Below are 21,342 nucleotides of genomic sequence, written 5' to 3' on the forward strand. Positions count from 1 at the left end.
TGCTGATGATATGTTAGTGAATGTGGTGCTACTTGGGATGACAAGTCAGTCTGTTGGTTTGTTCTGTGATCTACCGTCAGCATAATCCTGCCTTACACACTCCTTCTTTGCTGCCATCCTGGCCCCAAAAGAGCTTCCAGGGCAGGACAGCCAGGGTGTAGCTGGAGGGTCCTTGTAACACTGACACCAAACTTTCTTAGTGCTTACTGTCACTACTGTCCTGCTCAGCTCGGGCTGCTGTAACAAAATGCCCTAGACCAGGTGGCTTACACAAACAGACATTTCTTTCTCACGGTTCTGGAGGCTGGAGGTCCAAGGGGCCAGCAGATTCGGTGTCTATTGAGAGCCTCTTTCCTGATTCACAGATGGCCATCTTCTTTCTGTGTCCTTACAGGGCAGAAAGAGAAAGCTCTGGTCCCTTCATCTCTTTATCAGGATACTAATCCCGTCATAGGGGCCCCACCCTCAAGACCTCATCTAAACCCAATTACCTCCCAAAGGCCTCGCCTTTAAATACCATCACATTAAGGGTTAGGCTTTAACATATGAATTTGGGTGAGACACCCAACATTGTTTTTTGTTTTTTTATTTATTTTTGGTTGTGTTGGATGTTCGTTGCTGGTGCGGGCTCTCTCTAGTTGTGGCAAGCAGGGACTACTCTTCATTGCGGTGCGTGGGCTTCTAACTGTGGTGGCTTCTCTTGTTGCGGAGCATGGGCTCTAGGCATGTGGGCTTCAGTAGTTGTGGCTCACGGGCTCTAGAGCGCAGGCTCAGTAGTGGGGTGCAGGGGCTTAGTTGCTCCGGGCATGTGGGATCTTCCCGGACCAGGGCTCGAACCTGTGTCTCCTGCATTGGCAGGTGGATTCCTAACCACTGTGCCACCAGGGAGGTCCCAATCCAAAGTATTATCTGTTGAAAAAATCTAAAATACTCTGGCATAACCCACTCAATCCTTAACTTCTTAAACTTGAAGTATATTCGTAAATTCTCAATTCCTATAAATAAGACAATGAATAAGAGGAGCTTTAATGCTAGAGATTATCAGGGTTTTTTCCTATTTAATAACATGAATGACCTGCATAAAGTATAATTTGAACATTTAAGTACTAACTTTAAGAATCAAGAATATGGGCTTCCCTGGTGGCGCAGTGGTTGAGAGTCCGCCTGCCGATGCAGGGGACACGGGTTCGTGCCCTGGTCTGGGAAGATGTGAGCCATGGCCGCTGAGCCTGCACGTCCGGAGCCTGTGCTCCGTAATGGGAGAGGCCACAGCAGTGAGAGGCCCGCGTACCGCAAAAAAAAAAAAAGAACAGTTAGAACTTTTGCAAGTTTTATTCGTTAAAATATAACAGATAAAATTTTAAATGTGCTTAAAATTAAGGAACATTTATTTAACTCTCAAGCCTAAGGAGTAAAACTATGAGGAAGAAGGGATATTTTCACTCAACGTTTCCCCTGTGCTGGAAGAAAACTTTTTAAAACCACAAATGCCTTTCTCCTTTTTCTTTTGCTTTCCCTTTGTCTAATTTCTGTTTGATTTTTAAACTTAAACCTGATAAATGAAGACATATAAACACACACACACACTTCTGTGTGTGTGTGTGTGTGTGTGTGTGTGTGTGTGTGTGTGTGTGTTTATATGTCCCAACTTGGCAATAATGCAGCCAATATAATCAAAAAATACTCCGCTAGCATTGCCCCTGTTGGTTTCCTGGAAATACTTTGTTGGTTGTGCCTTGTCTCTATTACATAGAAAGTTCTCCCTCCTGACCTGAAAACATTTTGTTTCTTTATATATTATTTTCATATTTCAAGTTCTTAGAAAATTTTTGGTAATATGCCCTTAAGGTACAGTCAAAAACAAATATAGTTTGCATAAGGCTTATTTATAAATGTAAGTTCTGTGTTCTTTGGACTAAATAGCTGTGTGATGAGTGTTTTGACTGTGTTAAAGATTTAGCCACTGCTTGTCTTCAAGCCATGTGGCAGTTTTGAAGAAATTTTAGGATAAATTCATCTTGTATTTAAATTTATAAATGATGTGTTTCCATTTTTTTGGTAAAAGAGTTGCATATCCCTTGATTTCTCGTGGATCCTCACTCTAGAAGAAGATTGGCATTAAACGTTTTCACGTGCAGAACTGTTTCACCACTTCAGTCTGATTCTGATGTCACCATTGCCCTGTAGTCCTGTTGGTATTGATTGGCTAGGCGACATGACCTCAGGTGTGTCAGCACAACTTTTAAAGAAGACTTCCGGTCTTTTATAGGTGATGAAAATCTATTTTTTAATGGACAGTTGATAGATACTTCTTTCCCTATTAACTCAATAAAAGTTTGAATAAAGTACCCAGATGAAGGCAGGATACACTGACTGGCTTTGAAATAGTTCTTTATCTTCTGTGTCGATGTGCCAGGGTGTCATCAGCGTTCTGAAATAGCAGAGAATCCCCTTTGAACTTCTTTTGTTGCCGTCAAAGGCTATCCATATTCACATCAGTTTTCCTTTTATTCCCTTCAGATTCTCTCTGTAGCCACTAAGAAAGGATTGTAATAAAAGGTATTTAAGAGCTACATAGATCACGTGTCAGAACGGAAGAAAATTGTCTAATGATTTAGCCATTTATCCTGTTTTATTTGCACAGAAGTTAGAAGGAAAGAACCAGATGAAACCCAGCAAATGATAACACAGCTTTTTTTTTTTTCCTCTTTTTACAGTTTGTCTGTCACATGTTGTAATGAGAGTGCAAATAAAACTTCTCTATACCTCACGCCGTTATGTTGGCTCTTACATGAGAGGGAAATTCCATCCACGTTGAGCTCTAAATCTTTATATGAAATCTAAATCTTTATATGAAAATGATAGCTTAAAAGTATTAGGGAGATAACAAAATGAAATAATTTTGCATTTCCTGTTGCACTAGCTAGCCGAGAGATTCAATACCCCCAGCTGGTTTCCTATGAGAAGACAATATCACTCCTGTTTCATCATCAAAGTCACCAAATCTACAAAAGGGCTGTTCTCTTAGCCTAGTGCTCTCTTTCTATCTGGTGCAGTGAGCCAGTCTCAAATAATGAAGCAGGAGCAATGTGACAAGTCTGGTTCACTTTCAATTTTGTTTTGTTATGTATTTAAAAGAGATGGACTGGTTTTATTGATAGGCTGTGTACAGGTGCAAAGTCCACTTTGAAGGGTTTAGAAGTGGCTTTGGTTGAAAGAACAGGAAGATCCTTACATTGAGTGTCCTTGTTATAAAGTTGAGATAGAGTGACACTCTGAATGAAAATGACCTTTAATGGGATGGCTGTCACCCGTCGATGGGATGTCATTCATCTCTGAGCTTTAGCCTTGAACTGAGTTAAGCTGTATCATAATTGAGAAAAAGAAGGCATGAATTTTTAATTTTTCTTTTGGAAAATAAGTGATAGAATTCTTGAAATTGTTTGTGACTGTTAAACAACTTTTCATTATTTCTATCAACACTTCTATTTTTGTTGCGAGGATAGGACGTAAGCTATATTTTCTTCCAGGTAAATTTTCAGAAGTAGGGAACTTACACAGACTCTGAAATACAATTTTGTTTTCATAGGTTTACATACATATATATGGACACAGGTGCACATATATGTATGTACATAAAATATCTGTGAGAAAGCTTAGTATTGATATATATGTCTTTTAGATTATGTTTTAAGCAATCATTAATAAACACCAATAAGCAGTTAAATAACTTAATGTTCCCACTCTGATACTATAAAGTAATTCTTTTGTTTTACTATGATTTTTCTCAAAAATGAATATGGGAGTATTTTTTCTACACATATTACTTTATTTCTACCCTCATTACTTTATTTCTACCCTCATTATACTCATTGCCTTTATTTTTAATGAAAGAAAAAGGCTATGTGTGATCAAAGATCAGAATCATTATTGGAACTTTTAATATTTTTAAATTATAAGGATAATAAAACAGAAAATTAGAAAGGTAGAAAAAAATGAAAGACACTTTATTAATAAATTTTTATTATCATTACTTTTTTTACTATGCATTTTATTTGGAATCAAACACAAACCCCCTACTACTTTGCATCCTGCTTTGTTTATTTAACTTTTATCATAAACATTTGTCCAAATTGCTACATGATCTTCATAGCTATCATTTTTAAGACTCTACCGATATGCCTTTGTGCATATAATCCATAATTTAAAATGTATATGTAATTAATTTTTAATTACATATTCTGTTATTTATTAGATTCAATTCAAAGCAAACATCAGAATTTCTATAAGATCAAAATTTGCTTATAGCTCACGTCAACGTATGTAATAAACCGTAACAATTTTCTCTCCTTTGTCCATTCTGTCATTTGTTTGATGCCCATAGATGCAATGACAGAATATGTATTTTACAAGTGATATAGGAATTTATCACAGTTAACACTTGTGTATAAGAAATGAAGGCATTTGATAGTTACTAACTACTATGCTATGCCTATAGTATGCTTACTGTAAGGTGCCTTGATGTTTAGCTTTCTTCCACCCTGACCGATTAAAATTAACCCATCTCTTCTCCTTCCTTCCTGTAGCAGTGTGCTAGAATTTTTCTCAGAGGGCTTAGCCATTCTACTGCCAGTTACATTCACTTATGTACATGCTCCGACCCCCTCCACCCTCCATCATAAGCTCTCGGTGGGTAGGAATGGCTCTCCCATTTTTGGTGGTCCTTGGACTGCTGATGTAGTATCCTACCTACAGTAGATGCTCACCAAATGTCATGACACCCTGCTTTTGTTTTTGTCTTTGATGTTTGCCGAAGGCAATACTGGGAAGTGTAAAGATGTTGAAAATGTTTACTCTCTCATTTCTCTTCCACCAGTGGGATGGAGTAGGACCTCTTCCAGACTGTGCAGAACCACCAAAAGGGATCCAGATGCTGTGGCACCCATCCATAGTCAAACCCTACCTCACACTGCTCTCTGAGTGCTCAAATGCAGACACGCTGGAAGGGGCGGCAGGCGCCCTGCAGAACTTGGCTGCAGGGAGCTGGAAGGTATGATGAGTTTGTTACAATAAGAAAGAAATCTGGAATGATGAGAAGGTCCTTAGGAAATATGAGAAGTCCAATTTTGAGAAGTGCAATTCTAATAAAGTTTCTAAGGATGTTAGAGAAAGACCAGTTCCATTGAACTGTTGGACTTAGAAAGGTATTTCTTTTAAAAATTCTTCTTAAAGGCTCAGGGGTCGTTGAAGAGCGCTACAAAATACAGAGGAATAGATGTAAGTATAGTCATTGAAGATGCTATGAATGCTTTCCGTTATATTTGTGTAGCTGAGCTACTTCATTTTCAGGGGCGACTGACATGTTGAGACTTTTCAAAGCACTGTCATTGACAGTTAAGGGAGCTGATACCCAAACATGTCATACGAAAACTGCTGTGAATCCTGAAATGTTGTAGCTGGTCCTGTCCCCAAAGGAAAAGAATCTCTTGCATTTTTAAATTACGGAATTACAGAGGAAAATAGTTATCTTTGGCAAAAGGTTACAGTAAAGCAACTGTATGATTGGGAAAGAGATTAGGAGGGTCTTTTTCTCTGGGTCTTTACAAATACACACTGTTCCAGGTCGGTTCTCACCAAAAATTTTTTGTGGGTAGAAACAGATTCACGATAGCAAAGAATTCCTGAGTTTGGTCACTAATAGTTACATGGGCTAACTTGCCTTATGCACAAAAGAGTGTAACCTCTTAGAAGAACTGAGGGCATGTAGGGAAAATATCAAGACCTCCACCTTCAATTACTCATTCATTTAATTATCAATGCCTGGGGTTTGGGATATCCATAAATCAATCTTTTCTTTACCATTCATTTTCTTCAAAACAATATTAATATAGACACATAGCTACAGATAACTCTCAGAAGCTCAGTACCATGGGTACCACAGGTATTGGCTTCAGTATCGTGTAATAATACATTCCCTTCTTATTATACCTTCCAATACCTGACTCTTGTCACTTCTCTCTCTGCCATCTTCCTTTCCATGGCTACAGTGTCAGCTGCAGCATTTTCTTTCTTGGATGTGACCTCCCAGCTCTTGGGACCCAGCCCCTGATGATACTTCCCAGGAGCTGGCTACTTACTCATGCATGGCAGGCTCACTTCTTCGCTTGAGAGTCTTAGGAATGAACATAATTATCCCTTTCCCTCCCTGCCCATAAGGCATCACTAATGCTGTACCTTAAGAATTCAGTTTGGGATGAACTTGAGGTGAACTTGTCTCTTGCTTTCAACAAGAGAAAAGCTTCAAATGTAGAGTCTCACCAAGAAGAATGACAGAGTATAGCCTTGCATAAGTAGGAAAGAGATAGTAATGAAAGTCACTTCCTTGAAGTTGCCCTTAGCATTAACTTCCCTCTAAAGTTAGGAGACTTCAACTCAGATCACAATTCAAACCTAGGCTCTAACTTTTCTAAGCTTTGTGGTCCTGGGAAAATTAAAGCACCTCAGTGTTTCTCAGATGCATCGTCTTTAAGCAGAGGAGATCATGGCGGCTTCACCCCACATCATGCAGATCAGTCTCAACACTAGATGCAAAGATGCAGGATGTCATAAGCTAAGGGTTTGTCACTGTATATACCCAAGAGCACTAAGTTGCTGCAAGTCCCCACCCAGCTCCCTGGCTTTGGAAGATGGACTAGAAGGGGATGGGAAGAGAAGCTCTGGGTTCCAGGCCTGAGTCTGACCTGAAATGCAAAGCCATCTAGATAGTGGCAAATCAAGTTTGCCATCTCTTGATTTTTTTTTTAATGAATTATTGCTTTACTTGAGAAACACTTAGGTTTTTATAAGAACAAGTTAAAAATGGAGAAATGTCTTTGAGCTCTAGAGGATTTTGAATGTAAGGCTTCCACCTTTGCTTTAAAAGTTAAACTCTGTGTTCCATGTGCTGAAAAAGTTAACTGGAAACATGGAAAATTTATAAAGATACAAATAAAACTTCTGGAGTTGAAAACAACATCTGGAATGAAAAATACATGGAATGGAATCAACAGCAGATTAGACATTGCAGAAGAAAAGATTAGTGAACTGAAAGATAGCAACTGGAAACTATACAAAATGAAACACAGAGGAAAAAGAAAAAAAAAATTGACAGTTCATCAGTGAGCTTCAAGTGGCCTGACGTGTAAATGGAGAACCAAACAAAACAAGAGAGAAAGGAGGAAGAGAACAGAAAAAACTATTTGAAGAAGTAATGTTGGACACTTTCCAAATTTACTGAAAACTGCAAGCTTACACATCTAAGCAACTCAAGAAACTCTAAGAGAAACATGAAAAGTTATCCCAAGTTACATTATAATCAAGTTGCTCGAAATCAGTAGTTAAAGAGATAATCTTAAAAGCAGCCAGAGAAAAAAGACATGTTACATACCAAGACTGTACCACATCTCAACACCACATTCAAGGATCAGTGTCACCAATCATTCATTTATTCATGTGAGTCCTTGTTGAGTTACTAAGAATGTCCTCTAGAAGACAATCTGGTCTATAAGGCTTCTAAGGGCAGAAACCCATTCCATTTATTTCTTTGTACCCCACTGCTCCCCCCTATGCTTGGCTGAGCAATAATGCTCAGACACAAGCTTTTAACTGAACTCGTGTCTATGTCCAGATGTCTTTCTTGTGGATAACAGTCTTTTATATTTATAAACATCTATCAGTCACTAAGCAGTTAATAGCACATATTGTGGCCAGGCCATCTTCAAATGGTCACACTTTATGATTCTTTATTTGGTCCTTTGATTCAGATGGGAACATGTAGTCAGTACAGTCTAAAATTGATAGAAAGGAGGAGTTTGGGGAGAACTATTTTCATTCCAGTTTCCAGACTCATCAATGCTTTTCAGGATGCAGATTTTGATATCATTGCCCAGTTCCACAATTCCTGCTGCAGTATTGGACTTGCTGTTTAAATTGGTAATTAAAGACACAGGCTCTGTATCTCAAGGTAGCCAGGTCAGCTGGGAAAGCTGCTGAGATATGTCTGGGTCTTTAGGTGTTTAGAGTAATAAAACAATAAATTTATAGTTTATACTATTTTATACTAATTTATTTTATACTGATTTATACTATTTTGATATTCAAAAATTCTCTCCTACTTTGGGTTATATAATGAGAATTATGGAAGAAGTCTGATAAAAATTCTCAGTATTTTCTAACAATAACATCTTGCTGACTGTTTTCAGTGCATAACCCTGAACATTAGTTCGCAGTTATCCCCAGTATGACATTTATCCCCACATATCCAGATGCACTGATTTGGTAAATTTTTCGATTACTAATAGAGACCACTGAGAAAGAGGCAGAATGGTCTGGAACAGCTGAAATCAACATCACAAAAGCTGTTCTGTACTTTAGACAAAGTTTAACAACTATGACTCTCAGATTTCCCAGCCCTCATCAGATTTCAAGCAACAAATTAAAAAATACAAGGAGTTACTCTTGTAAGCAGGCACACAGATCTGCCTTAAGAAGGTAGAGTAGACACCCTGACAGCAAAGTGAAAAGATAGAAGAGTTAGAAGAAGTAAATACAAAGATGCAAGAAAGAAAAAAATGTCAGAGGCCATTCAAGGTTTCAGCTGTTTCATTTATTCTAATTGTGGATGGTCATAATGCTGACCCTCCGTTATCAGAAAATGTTTAATTATTACTTTAGATTATTATTACTAATTATTACTAAAGTTACTTTAGTAACTTTAGAAGACAGAAAGCATTTTAAAAGACTTTTATCCCAATGGTTAAGGTAGAATTTTGAGTCTACCTCAAAGGTAGACATAAGGATGTCAACCTTACTTATAGGAAACACTGGCTTCCCTGATAACTCTAGACAAATGGAATAGTCCTCAGGCAGGGCAAAGGGCCGTTAGGACATATTTGTGCATAGTTATAAATATACATACTTATATAAGAATTTTTTTATCAAAATACAAATACACAAGTATGCATAAAGGTCAATCATGTTATCATCACCTTTTGTATAATTTATTAATGTACCATATTAAATGGCAAGGGAATATGTGGGAAGGGAAGATAGATAATCTATAGGAATGATTTGAGAAGATTGTCATTAAGGCAAACACTGATAAATAGTTACAGTTTTTTAAAGATCGAGAATAAATTGTACCAAAACCAAACAAAGAAATCCTTACTTTAAAAAAGCTTGATTTAAGTAAAAAAGAAAACAAAAACTGAGCAATTAAAAGATTGACTGAAGACACAGAAACAGCATCAAATTTCATGCAGACAGCATTACCATCTAAAAGCTAGTGTTCTAAGAATGTGTTTTTATAGCAACTGTTGAAATTTAGTGGCGTTTTTTTAAGTGTCCTTAACGTTTATGGCCCAAACAAAAGCAGAAATATGAAGGTAAAACACCAGAATTTTGCATGGAGAGAGTTTTTTATAGACCTCATCATCTGAAACAATAACTTCTCTTTATGGGACGATCGTGCACACTCTTTTTCAGTGACAAATTGACTAGCAAGCTAGATCTTCATAATGGCCCAAATACTTTTTAAACTTTAAAACACTCATTACTTGGTTTACAAGCATCAGAAAAACGTAATGGCAGAAGCAAAGTGAAGTGATTTTATTAGCTAACATGGACTTCGGTTACGTTTTTCTCATTTACAGTAAAACGATTTTGTTTGTCACAGAATATTAAAACAGCCAGTTATAGTAGTTTGAGGAGTTCCAAAATGTGAATTAATGCTCTTTCAACTCCCATTTATGGGTTATTTTTATTGTAACTGAACTCTCTGAAAACTCAGGATTAGAACTGTAGAAATACATGTGTACTTGCTATTAAGTCAAACATTTTAGATACCTTTGTATGGTCAGTTTTCTCCCTAAAATGTGACTATTCTCAGAGAGTCTATTAGTTGCCCGTTTATGTTTAAAGTAAGATGGAATAAAGAGATACTTGGATATTAATCTGTTAATATTTAATGAAGTAACATGATAGGAATGTAGATTTACTGAGAAGGAAACAGAATCTCTGGCCATGTGGCACATATGAATAAAAAATAAGAGAAATGGGAAATTTGAGACTTGTTCCTAAGGACAGGGGCAATGCTTTGAAGGCATTGAATTTAGTTTAGCTTAGCAATTAGTGTATCATTAAAAGTGAACCAGGGCAGATGAGTGGAGTGCAAGAAATAAAAGTAAAAATCGTGGTTTAACATCTAAGACAAAGGTCTTTGTCCTAGTTAACAGTGTGATGTAAAGCATAAGGTTTAAATGCAAAGAAACAGGGTGGTGAAAGATCATGATGAAAATGGGACATGAAGCATCATGCCTAATGGGTTAGAAATAGGGCCAAAATAAACACAGAGGTTATCTGAGGACTCAGCCCAATCAGCAGGCTCCTAGAGACAACACATTGAGTTGGACCTGATGCCCAGCCTGAGGCAGAATGAGGATGGGCCCAACCTCAGGAGGAGATAGAGAGGAGCCAGGGTCACCACCAGGTCATTGGTTCTAATCCCACAATATTTAGTGGTTACTTCTAAGACCCCAGTAAGTAGTACTGATGCCGAGGGCTGCACCTGTATTAGAAATGCCACATGCATTCAAACGGACTAGAGAGTAAGCCCATTTTTGGATAGTTTGTCTCTACTTTCATCATTGTCATTGAATAGCAAAGTGCTAAGTTACAGAATTACATTCAGAAACTGTAGAAACAGCTAAAGCTGAGGGATTTCCACTTCCACCCAAGAGGCCAAGATGGAGCACCAAGTTCCGTTAAGTAGTAATAATAACAACAACAATAGCAACAAGCCAGAGAAATATATGAAACAATGGTTGTTAAAACACTAAGCATTAGTCAATGAAGAAACTGATCTCTGAGAAACAGGAAATAAACAAGGTGAGCCCTGTGATTGTCCCAGCTCACTGTCTTGAGAGAGTTTCCAGACCACAGCACAAAGATTAGGAACCCAGGAGGAGCTCAGCAGACTCTCTGAGCTAAGGAGATGGAACTGAGTATCTAGGGAGACCAAGGTGACTAGAGCTTATAGGACAGAGCACCAAAGAGGAGAAAACCACTCATAGAAAGAACCCTAGAAATATGCAGAGGATCTCCCTCAAATATTCAGCAGAGATCTGCCAGTGCGTGCATGTGAGAGAAATACCCAAGGCTGAAGAAACAACCTTCTGAAATGATTAGACAGAATGAAACTTGGCACTTACACAGGAATGGGCATAATGTGCATTTCCAAGTGCCAGATAGGAAAACCTCATAATTCATGGATCACTGGGAAGAATACTCTCAGGTCTTGCCTCAGTATTGAGGTATAATTAGCCCTGGACTAAATATGCTCTAGTCTTTCCTATCAAATCTTAAAAGTAAGACCCAGAAGAATCAATAGTTTCCAAGTAAATTAACTGCATCCTTGAATAAAGTTTAAAAATACCTATAGGAGTACAAAAATATCCAGCACCCATTGCATTAAAATTAATAATGTCTGGCATCCAATTGAAAATAACCCTACAAGCAAATAAACAGGAAAATGCGATTCGTAATGAGGAGAAAAATCCACCATTCAAAACCAATTCAGAACCAACAAAGATGTTAAAAATAGCAGGCAAGCAGTTATTGTAACTCTACTACATGTGTTCAAAAAGTTCATTAGAGTCATGGAAAATATATAAAAGGCCCAAATAAAATGTCTAGAGTTGAAAATAAACTGTCTGAAATGAAAAAAAAAAAAAACACATGGAATGGGATTAACAGCAGGTTAGACATTGCTGAAGAAAGATTAATGAGTTTAAAGATGGCAGTGGAAACTATACAAGGCGAAATGCAGAGAGATTAAAAAAAACCCTACAGATCATCAGTGAGCCTCAAGTGGCCTAATATATGTGCCATTAGAATTTCCAGAGGAGAGGAGAGAGAAAGGAGAAAGAAAACAGAAAAAAATATTTGAAGAAATAATGGTTGAAAATCTTCCAAATGGTTCCAAATTTTTCAAATTTAATGAAAACCACAAACTCACATATCCAAGCAGCTCAAGGAACCCCAAGCCCAAGAAACATAATGAAACTATACCAAGGTGCTTCATAAACAAATGGCTCAAAATCAGTAATAAAGAGAAAATCTTAAAAGCAGCCAGAGGGGCTTCCCTGGTGGTACAGTGGTTGAGAGTCCGCCTGCCGATGCAGGGGAGACGGGTTCGTGCCCCGGTCCGGGAAGATCCCACGTGCCGCGGAGCGGCTGGGCCCGTGAGCCATGGCCGCTGAGTCTGCACGTCCGGAGCCTGTGCTCCGCAACGGGAGAGGCCACAGCAGTGAGAGGCCCGCGTACAGCCAAAAAAAAAAAAAAAAGCAGCTAGAGGACAAAAGACATGTTCCGTACAAAAGTAAGGATGACAGCTGATTCTTCACCAGCAATAATATTAGTGAGGAGACAGTGAGGCAGCATCTTTAAACCTCTTGGGCCTAATAACGTATAAAGTTGATTTTGGTTTGGTATCTAGCAGGTACAACCTGTCTCTATAGGAAATTCCCAGGATTCCTAGAGCAGCTGTAAAACTGTAAAAGAAATCCTTTCTGAGCCCAGTTTAAGACATGGGCTACCCTGGAAGCCGGCATGGTTAATTACCTGAGCAGTGGGGACACAGAGGAATTCTAATGTGGAAACTTCATTTTAACTGTCCCGGCATGATCAGAGCTGTGGTGGCCCAGGACATGCCACTCAGTATTGTGTTCTTCCGGCACGGAGGGCAAGCAAATATTCATAAGCCCTGCATCAAAAGTTCTGTTCCCACACGCAGAATTGAGGGATGAGTCTGGCTTTAGGAGAGACTCCCAAAGAAATATACGATCTCTTCAAACCCTGATTACACTTTTGTGGAAGTGGTTGGAATTTGCTGATCCTAGCTAATTGCCATGGCTTTGATCCTTTTTATCTAGTGCCTTTCAGTGCAGAATGCTGTTCTTAAGTAATACACACGTGGTACTAGAAATCAACCTGACATTTTCTTTCACCAGTTAAACATTTTTACTCTCCAGCTGTGAGCCAGAAATTAGAAGACAGCTGACATGAAGAGATGAATGTGACTTTGTAACTTCCCTCAGGTACCGATAATAAACATGTAAACAAAAAGCCCAGAAAAAAACATGATAGATGCTATAATAGGAGTATATACACAAGGGTGTATACATACATATATATACACACACACGCACATATATATATACGCACAGACATACACACACACACACACACACACAAGGCAAAAGGGTGTCCCAGGGGTCAGTTTTACAAGGAAGAGGTCAGGGATGAGGAACCCCACTTCCAACATCACTAGTTAAAATCTAGGGCTAGGAGTCAATGATTACAGTTCATTTTAACACACTAGCACATCTCATTAGTTAGAGAAATTCTAGCTGCTGTAACAAAGAGACCCCCATATATGCAAGGTCTCAAATGAGATAGGAGGTAGAAGCTATTTTCTCTGGTGAAACAGGTAAGGGAAGGTGCGTGAGGAGGGAAGCTCCCCTCCATGAATTATTTCACCCAGGCTGACAGCTGTTCTGCCACCTTCAAGGTGTGGTAAAGATGTGATCTTCCAAGGCTACTCTTAGGGTCATCATCCGTTAGCGAGAAGCAGAAAAAGAGCGCAGATCCACAACCAGAAATGTTCTCTTTCGAAAGTCACCTGGAGCCCTCGTTTTGCCTGATGCAAAAAGAAAAAAAGAAAAAAAAGTCACATAATCTAGACACTTCTAGCAAACTCAATCAAATTCAGCTATTTCCCAGTCCCTCAAGGTTTAACACTTGGCCTCATTTATGCTTGTCTTCCTTCATCTTCTCCTGCCCCCCTGTGGTTGCTGCTAAGCTTGGGGGTCTTACAGGCATTCGTATCCCTGTGGGGGATGGAGATTGGCTATTCATTTCCGTCTGGAATCATTTCTCTCCTATGCTGCCTCTTGCCCAGGACAAGCCTCCTTGTCCTACTGATTTCCCAGCTGGGACAGGGCAATTGGAGATTGGACCGTCTCTGGTCCAAGGTGCTCTCTTGGCCCACACCTGCCTTCCTCACTGTTCAGCTTCCTGGAGATGCAGGCACAGTCCATGCCTGCCATTCTGATGCATCCCAACCTCCTGGCCAACTAACCCTTCTGCAGCCCTGGATCCTTAGCCTTTTTTCCTGGCTAACTTACACAGCCCACCCACTCAAGACCACAGAAACACTCAGGGGCTACCCCGTGCCACACTGGGGCCACAGGAATCCTCTTCTGCCCAGCAAGTCCTGTTGCCATTCCTACTGTGCGACCCCTGCTCCGTGATGGTTCATGGCGGGACTTCCTGAGTCTTGTGCAACCAGCACTGAGGTCCAGGAAGGGCAGCAGAGCTTCTGTCGACTCTCTGCTCTTCTGTCTCCCAAGGGCTTTTATCACCAGCCTCTCACACACTGAGGAGGACCTGTCCAGGGGCACATCAGGTGGCAGCCCCCAAAGATACTTTTACATCTCTCACTTCCTCCCCAACCTGGATCCTTTCTCTCCCCTGCTAGGAAGCTCTGTGTGGGATCTGAGGAGGGGTCATAATATTTTCTGTCTATTCTCATTCCCTTTCAAGTCTATCCCATCTTTCACCTACATCTGTGCTTTCTACCCTTAAACACTGTTTGCTGCTTTGTTATCTGTCCCATCCTGACATCACCTCATTGGACCAAATCATGGTGGAGCCTCTCTCCAGGAAGAGCCATGGGCAAGGAGGAGAAGAAACAGCATTTATTATTTCAAATTGTTGTCTCATCACATGCAAATAGAAGACATCCTTTCCTGACACAAGGCCTTTCTCATTGTCGTTCCAATTATACATGACTTCTTTTCTCAGATTTGCTAAATCCTGGCAGGTAGTTCTCAAGAACAGATTGAAACGTCCAGTAGCTCCATTGACAGTACTAGAAGGCTCTTTAACTTGGGAGTTTAGAGGAGTGCCAGATGGGTTATTGGAAGACTAAAATAATAACATGAATTATTATGCCAAAGTGAATTGGTGAATTTGTAAGGGATCAGATCAACTATAAGTGCAGATTGTCTAACTTATCCTGTGTTTCTGAGAAGCATATGAGAGTGGTGGTCGATCACACCAACTCTGGTGCACTGCTCCCTGGGTTCAAGACCTGGCTGAGCATCTACAACGTGTGACCTTTTCTCATCTGTCTAATGTGAATAACAGTAGTGCCCACTGCATAGGGTTGAGATGAGCACTAAATGAGTTAGTGCAGGTCTAAGTGTTAGGTGTGTCTTAGCTGAGATCATTTTGAGGGATCATAACTTTCTGGAGGTCCTCATTGGGAAAGCATCTCACCAGGAACAATTTGGGTCCTGTTTCTGTGCTGTTTTCTCCTGGACCAGAGCTTCCTCCTCCTCCTCTCCCTCCCCTCTTCTCCTCCTCCCCGCCTCTTCTCCTCCTCCCCCCTCCCCTCTTCACCTCCTCCCCCCTCCCCTCTTCTCCTCCTCCCCCCTCCCCTCTTCTCCTCCTCCCCCCTTCTCCTCCTCCCCCTCCCCTCTTCTCCTCCTCCCCTCTTCTCCTCCTCCCCCCTCCCCTCTTCTCCTCCTCTCCCCTCCCCTCTTCTCCTCCTCCCCCTCCCCTCTTCTCCTCTTCCCCCCTCCCCCTTCTCCTCCTCCCCCCTCCCCTCTTCTCCTCCCCTCCCCTCTTCTCCTCCTCCCCCTTTCTCCTCCTCCCCCTCCCCTCTTCTCCTCCTCCCCCTCCCCTCTTCTCCTCCTGCCCCCTCCCCTCTTCTCCTCCACCCCCCTCCCCTCTTCTCCTCCTCCCCCCTTCTCCTCCTCCCCCTCCCCTCTTCTCCTCCTCCCCTCTTCTCCTCCTCCCCCCTCCCCTCTTCTCCTCCTCTCCCCTCCCCTCTTCTCCTCCTCCCCCTCCCCTCTTCTCCTCTTCCCCCCTCCCCCTTCTCCTCCTCCCCCCTCCCCTCTTCTCCTCCCCTCCCCTCTTCTCCTCCTCCCCCTTTCTCCTCCTCCCCCCTCCCCTCTTCTCCTCCCCTCCCCTCTTCTCCTCCTCCCCCTTTCTCCTCCTCCCCCTCCCCTCTTCTCCTCCTCCCCCCTTCTCCTCCTCCCCCTCCCCTCTTCTCCTCCTCCCCCCTCCCCTCTTCTCCTCCTCCCCCCCTCTTCTCCTCCTCCTCCTCCTCCATCTCTTCCTTCTCATCCTCCCCCTCCTCTTCCTTCTCCTCCTTTTGAATCACCAAGGATCCTCTCTTCAGCTCATGGACCATTCTTCTTAAAGCCATCCTAGTCTACCGGCTTTGTCCCTTCCCTCCTCACTGGTGGGCTTAGTGCATGACGCTCTCTTTCTGTTTGCAAAAAGTCAAGTTCTGTCCAAAGATTTCCACCTCAACCACAATGAGTTAAGGTACACTTATCTCTTTTGTTCATCTATTTTCATGCCAGTGATACTTCTTTTGTTTCAATTAAAAAGCTCTTGGCAACTCATACACGCCGCTGACCCCAGGGGCTGCAGTGCTGTCCAAGGTAACTCACTTCTCTTTTGGAAAAACTCTGTGTGAGCCTCGCACTTCTGTGTTGAGTGCACTTGGGAAATATTCCTCATCTCCCCGGTACTGTATCATGTCTTTCTCTCTTTCCACTTCCGTGCTGTCTTTACTCCTTCTTGTTGGGGTACACATAGGTTCACATGTGGGTTACACATGACCTACTCCAAGACTGCTCATGTGCTGCTTAAAAAGCGTCACTATCCTTGCATGTTAAGCAAACTTTGGAAACTTGCATCGTCTTTTGAATGAAATGTAAATAATTCATTCTGAATTGTCATATACTGAGCTAATACTGGGGATTTTCCATATACACACAAACACACACACAACTAAAAGTTTCAAAATAAAGGTTGTTTTCTGTATATTGATAACATAAGATCAAACCCATTGTCTGATTTTCCCTTTCCACTTAGAACCTATCACTGTTGACCATTTTCTCATACCAAAAAGATGTATCTACAACTCACACACATTTTTGGCCATGCAGAGCCATTTTTGGTTACTCTCAAATCAGTCTTCAGCAAAGCTGAAGGACTCTCATTATTTTCCAAACACCAAATCATCTTTCCATCCAACATGAAGGGATATAATAGCTAGACTTCTAAGGAGGAAAAAGTTAAGCTATAGCCTACCTTTCTTGGTTCATTTCAGATATAGTCAGGTTCTCCCCTCTCAATGTTTGGAAGGATGGAAGGGAGGGGAAGGCAGTTTCTGGGAGACTGAGCCCAGAGGTATAGGCAAGAGAGAATGAGATAATGGCAGAGGAGAGAGTATTGTCAGCATCACAGAGCAGATAGAGGAAGAAGACTGGGGGCCAAGGGCACAGGTGACACCTGTGGGCAGGTTGTTTAAAATCTTTGTGTCTAGATTTTCTCATCTATAAAACAAGAACAGTAATGTCACTCTCCCAGGAGTTTGGGGGATTAGAAGAGATCACTAATGCACAAGCCAGCATCTGGGGTCTGGGAAGAGGTGGCTCTGGGAAAGAGGTCATCTTTGGGCCCATGCTTCAGCCTGCCCGAGTTGCCAAAACATCCCGTCTGGTCTCTCAAAAGGCCCAGAATATCTCCCCAGTGTTCAAATATATTGTTGATGTTTACCTTACAGTATGAAAATGTTGGCACCGCCCCCCCCGCTCTGATTTCCATTTTCTTCCATTAGTTTCTTTTCCATTAGCTTCCCCCCTTAGTCTTAAGGAAGAACCCAACAATGAATGGGCTGCAGAAGCCCAGGTGTCTAGTCTTTTCTGGGCCCTGGAGACCAAAAGGTTCACAAGCAGGGGAGGAAGTAGATGAAAATCACGTCTCATCGTATGTCAAATTGCAAATGACCTTTCCCGCGGACATGACGGAGGTTTTGAACCGTCTTCGTGAAACGCCTTCCCTTGGAAGGGAAATCCCATCCTCACAGCCAGATTTCAATAAGAAGCTGCCAAACCTGAAGCTTTTTCCATGTCTAAGACTTTCTGACCATCCATTTCTTTGCTCCCTGAGGTTGGGTCTATGAAACAGTTAATTGCAATCAAGAGATGCTCTCACGAGTTCCATGAGCGTCCCCACCCCCTCAGGCTTCATAGAGCTTCAGGCACAGAGTAGGGGCAGGAGAAAAGCACTCGGTCTGAGTTGATGGTGATAAGAAACTATGTGAATGTGACTTCTCTAACGTAGGACGGGATGAAGTTGTGTGTTTTTTTAATCTCATATTTCATGCAGGGCTGGGCTGAGGATGTGGCAGGCATGGCATATGCCCTACGTTCACTGCCAGAGGGGGCTCCCTGCCTGCCACAGGTGAGAGCCAGCTCTGGGGTGCCTGCCCCAAAGGGGAAAGGGGGTGGAGGGACCTGGTGGGGAGGGGTGGGAGTTTTGTCCACCTTTGCTGGTCCCCAGGAGGACTCTGCCACAGAATCCAGAACCTCATGTTATGAATTTAATTCTCTTAGATCATAACTGAAATTGCAACAGAGTAAACCCTTATATTGGTTGATTTTTATGGTGCATGCTCTTCTCTGGAACACTGTCCAGGAGTATAAAGTGTGCATATGCAAATGTCTGGAAAACCTGAGCCTACCTGTATTCCGTTAAATGAATCTGAATACTTTATGGTCCTGATACTGCAAGTACATTTCTATAAAGAGCCTTAGGTGTGTTCCACTAAGGCCAACGACTGCCAACCCAAAACAAATTGTATGCTTACTTTATAAATTAGACATTGAAATATGGCCCTAGGTATAATATTATATATTGCGATTTTTTTAATTTTACAATTTTTACCCTCCATCTTCGATGTCATATTTACCTCTCCTCACCCCTACCATTTTCTAACTTACTTCCTCCTAATTATTCAGCCAACAACTTAATTGACAGTACTTTCTGTAACTTATCTCTCTGCCCCACCTCCAAATTCAAGTCTCCTTTTTAAAAAGTCACCTGTACTCTACCTTTTATCGTTTTCTACTCTTCCCAGGATTTTTTTTTTATTCCTCTTAATGTCAATAGCCAGCCCTTCCTGTCCCAGACCTCCATATCTTAAAGTACCAAGTATAGACACCACACAAATGGCTTCCTAACTCAGGGGCTGAGAAAGCTGGCACCGGCGAAATGAAGAGTGGTTAACTGATTAAAGCTGAAACCTTTATCCTATGTTGGAGGCAAAAATAAAGTTAAAATGTTAAAATGTGTAAATACATGTCTAACACACTCAACCCATTCCACAATGAGATCTTGATCATCCAACCTTTTTGGCACCTGTAGACGGCAGTGTGAAAACCCACACGTGCTGTTTGCTTGTAGGGGTTCCACCCCAGCTCCTAATGTCTTTGCTTCCCCTCATTTGCAGTGGTCGGTATATATCCGAGCTGCTGTCCGGAAAGAGAAAGGCCTGCCCATCCTTGTGGAGCTGCTGCGGATAGACAATGACCGAGTGGTGTGTGCAGTGGCCACGGCACTCCGGAACATGGCCTTGGACGTCAGGAATAAGGAGCTCATTGGTATGTTCCCTCCGATTTACAGTGTCTGCATTTTTTTTTAATTGAAGTACAGTGTACTTCCCGTGGTTAAATCCATGTGCAGGACGTATATGCGTGTACAGAAACAGAGCATGTGTTAGAGGCCTTGCTTTTCCGGCTCTCCTTCTAGTGGAAATCAGTGCACTAATTTATCTTTTAGAATTTAGAGGAAAATGCGATGTTTGGTGACATTTCTAATCTTGCAAATTAAAAATGACCGCAGTACTCAGCACCGGATACCATCGTCCTGATCCTCTAAATCCCTGTCAGGCTGTTTGTTTGCTTCCCACATTGTGAACTGGAATTCTAATGGGATACAGGCCACTTTTCTTCCTCTTGCTATGTTAAAATTTACTTTGGATTAGACTATACTGGCTCTTTAATCCTATTTTTAAAGAATCATCTCCCTTTAGTTTGGTGTTCAAGAAATAGGGCGGCTCTTTTATTAATGAAGCATTAAAGAGGCATACATTCACCTATTTATTCAACAAATTTTTGTCCATGACCTACTTTGTTCCAGGCCTGTTCTAGGCCCGGAGATGATATCAAAGCAGCCAGGAAGCCTTGCCCTGGTGGAGTTTACATTCTGAAGAGGGGAGATGTACAGCCAACAAAATACACACGTGAATCCCACAACGCGGTAGAAACTTTCTATGGGGGAAAATGGAGCTGGGTCAGGCACAATGTAATTGGCGAGGTTGCGATTTTTTTTCCAGTGAAGTGAAATTTACATAACGTGAAATTAACCACTTTAAAATGTACCATTTAGCATTTTGGCGATGTCGTACAGCCAGCACCTATGTCAAGGTCCAAAATATTTCCATGACCCTAAGGAAAGCCCTGTACCCATTAGGTGGTCATCCCCCAATTCCCCTTCCTCCCAGCTCAGGCAGCCACCAGTCTGCTTTCTGTGGATTTTCCTATTCTGGATATTTCCTATAAATGGAATCACACAAGACGTGAGCTTTTGTGTCTGGCTTCTTGCACTTAGCGTAAGGGGTTGTGATTTTAAATGAGAGGTCAAAGTCAAAATAGGAGATGTTGGGAAGGTAACATTTGAGCAGAAGCCTGAGGGAGGTGAAACAGGGCCCTGTGGCTCTCTGGGGTGAAGAGCACCTAACTGAAGGAGGAGCCTCTGCAGACAGCCTCCCAGAAGGGAATCTGGAAGCAGGCGGTGGGGTTTAAGGCCGTTGCAGGGCCTGGTGTGCCTGGTACAGAGTGAGTGGTGGGAGCCCAGGCTGGAGAGACCTTCTGGTTCCTCCCTCTGTAACTGGGAGGATGCCCACCCAGGCCAAGGTCGAACCACAGGGACCTGCCCGGGGAGAGGCACAGCCTCCGCAGATACCACTGTCCTCCTGGGGTCGAAGATATGACTCTGGTGTGGTAGTTGATCAGTGCAGCATGAAGCTTGCCCACAGGTAGCAGGTAGCCGCAGAGGTCAGGCAGCAGGGAGCTGGACCACCCATCGTGGCAAAGGTTCCGGTTATGCAGCTTCTGGGGGATTTGGGAAAAGCAGGTGAGAGCGGGCAAAGGGGGAAGATTCCATTCCTGGGGCAGTTGGAGTACCAGGCGTGGGTCCGAGTCTCATCCAAAGTATGCATAGATACAACAGTCTACCTCCACTATCCAAATTCCTGAACGTGGCGTACCAAGCCCTTCATGACCTAGGAACCAGCCACTTTTCTCCTGCCATTTCGCAATACCCATCATAGCCTCCTATAAATACCAAAGGATTTGCAGGTCTCCAAGCCATTTATTTATT

General features: G+C 41.9%; 1 protein-coding gene across 3 annotated transcripts in view; it reads left to right on the forward strand.

Annotated features, from left to right (window-relative positions):
* Window positions 1-21,342, forward strand: part of CTNND2 (catenin delta 2) — a 937,337-nt gene that overhangs the window by 811,776 nt on the left and 104,219 nt on the right. For 2 of the 3 annotated variants that reach the window (XM_060009660.2, XM_060009662.1), the window contains 3 exons: window positions 4,877-5,050; window positions 18,289-18,363; window positions 19,412-19,562. In XM_060009660.2, the coding sequence (XP_059865643.1) occupies window positions 4,877-5,050; window positions 18,289-18,363; window positions 19,412-19,562 (400 nt within the window). The remainder of the gene's footprint in view (window positions 1-4,876; window positions 5,051-18,288; window positions 18,364-19,411; window positions 19,563-21,342) is intronic. The other variant, XM_060009661.2, reaches the window with a different exon arrangement.

The sequence above is a fragment of the Delphinus delphis genome, chromosome 3 (genome assembly GCF_949987515.2).
Source record: "Delphinus delphis chromosome 3, mDelDel1.2, whole genome shotgun sequence".
NCBI lineage: Eukaryota > Metazoa > Chordata > Mammalia > Artiodactyla > Delphinidae > Delphinus > Delphinus delphis.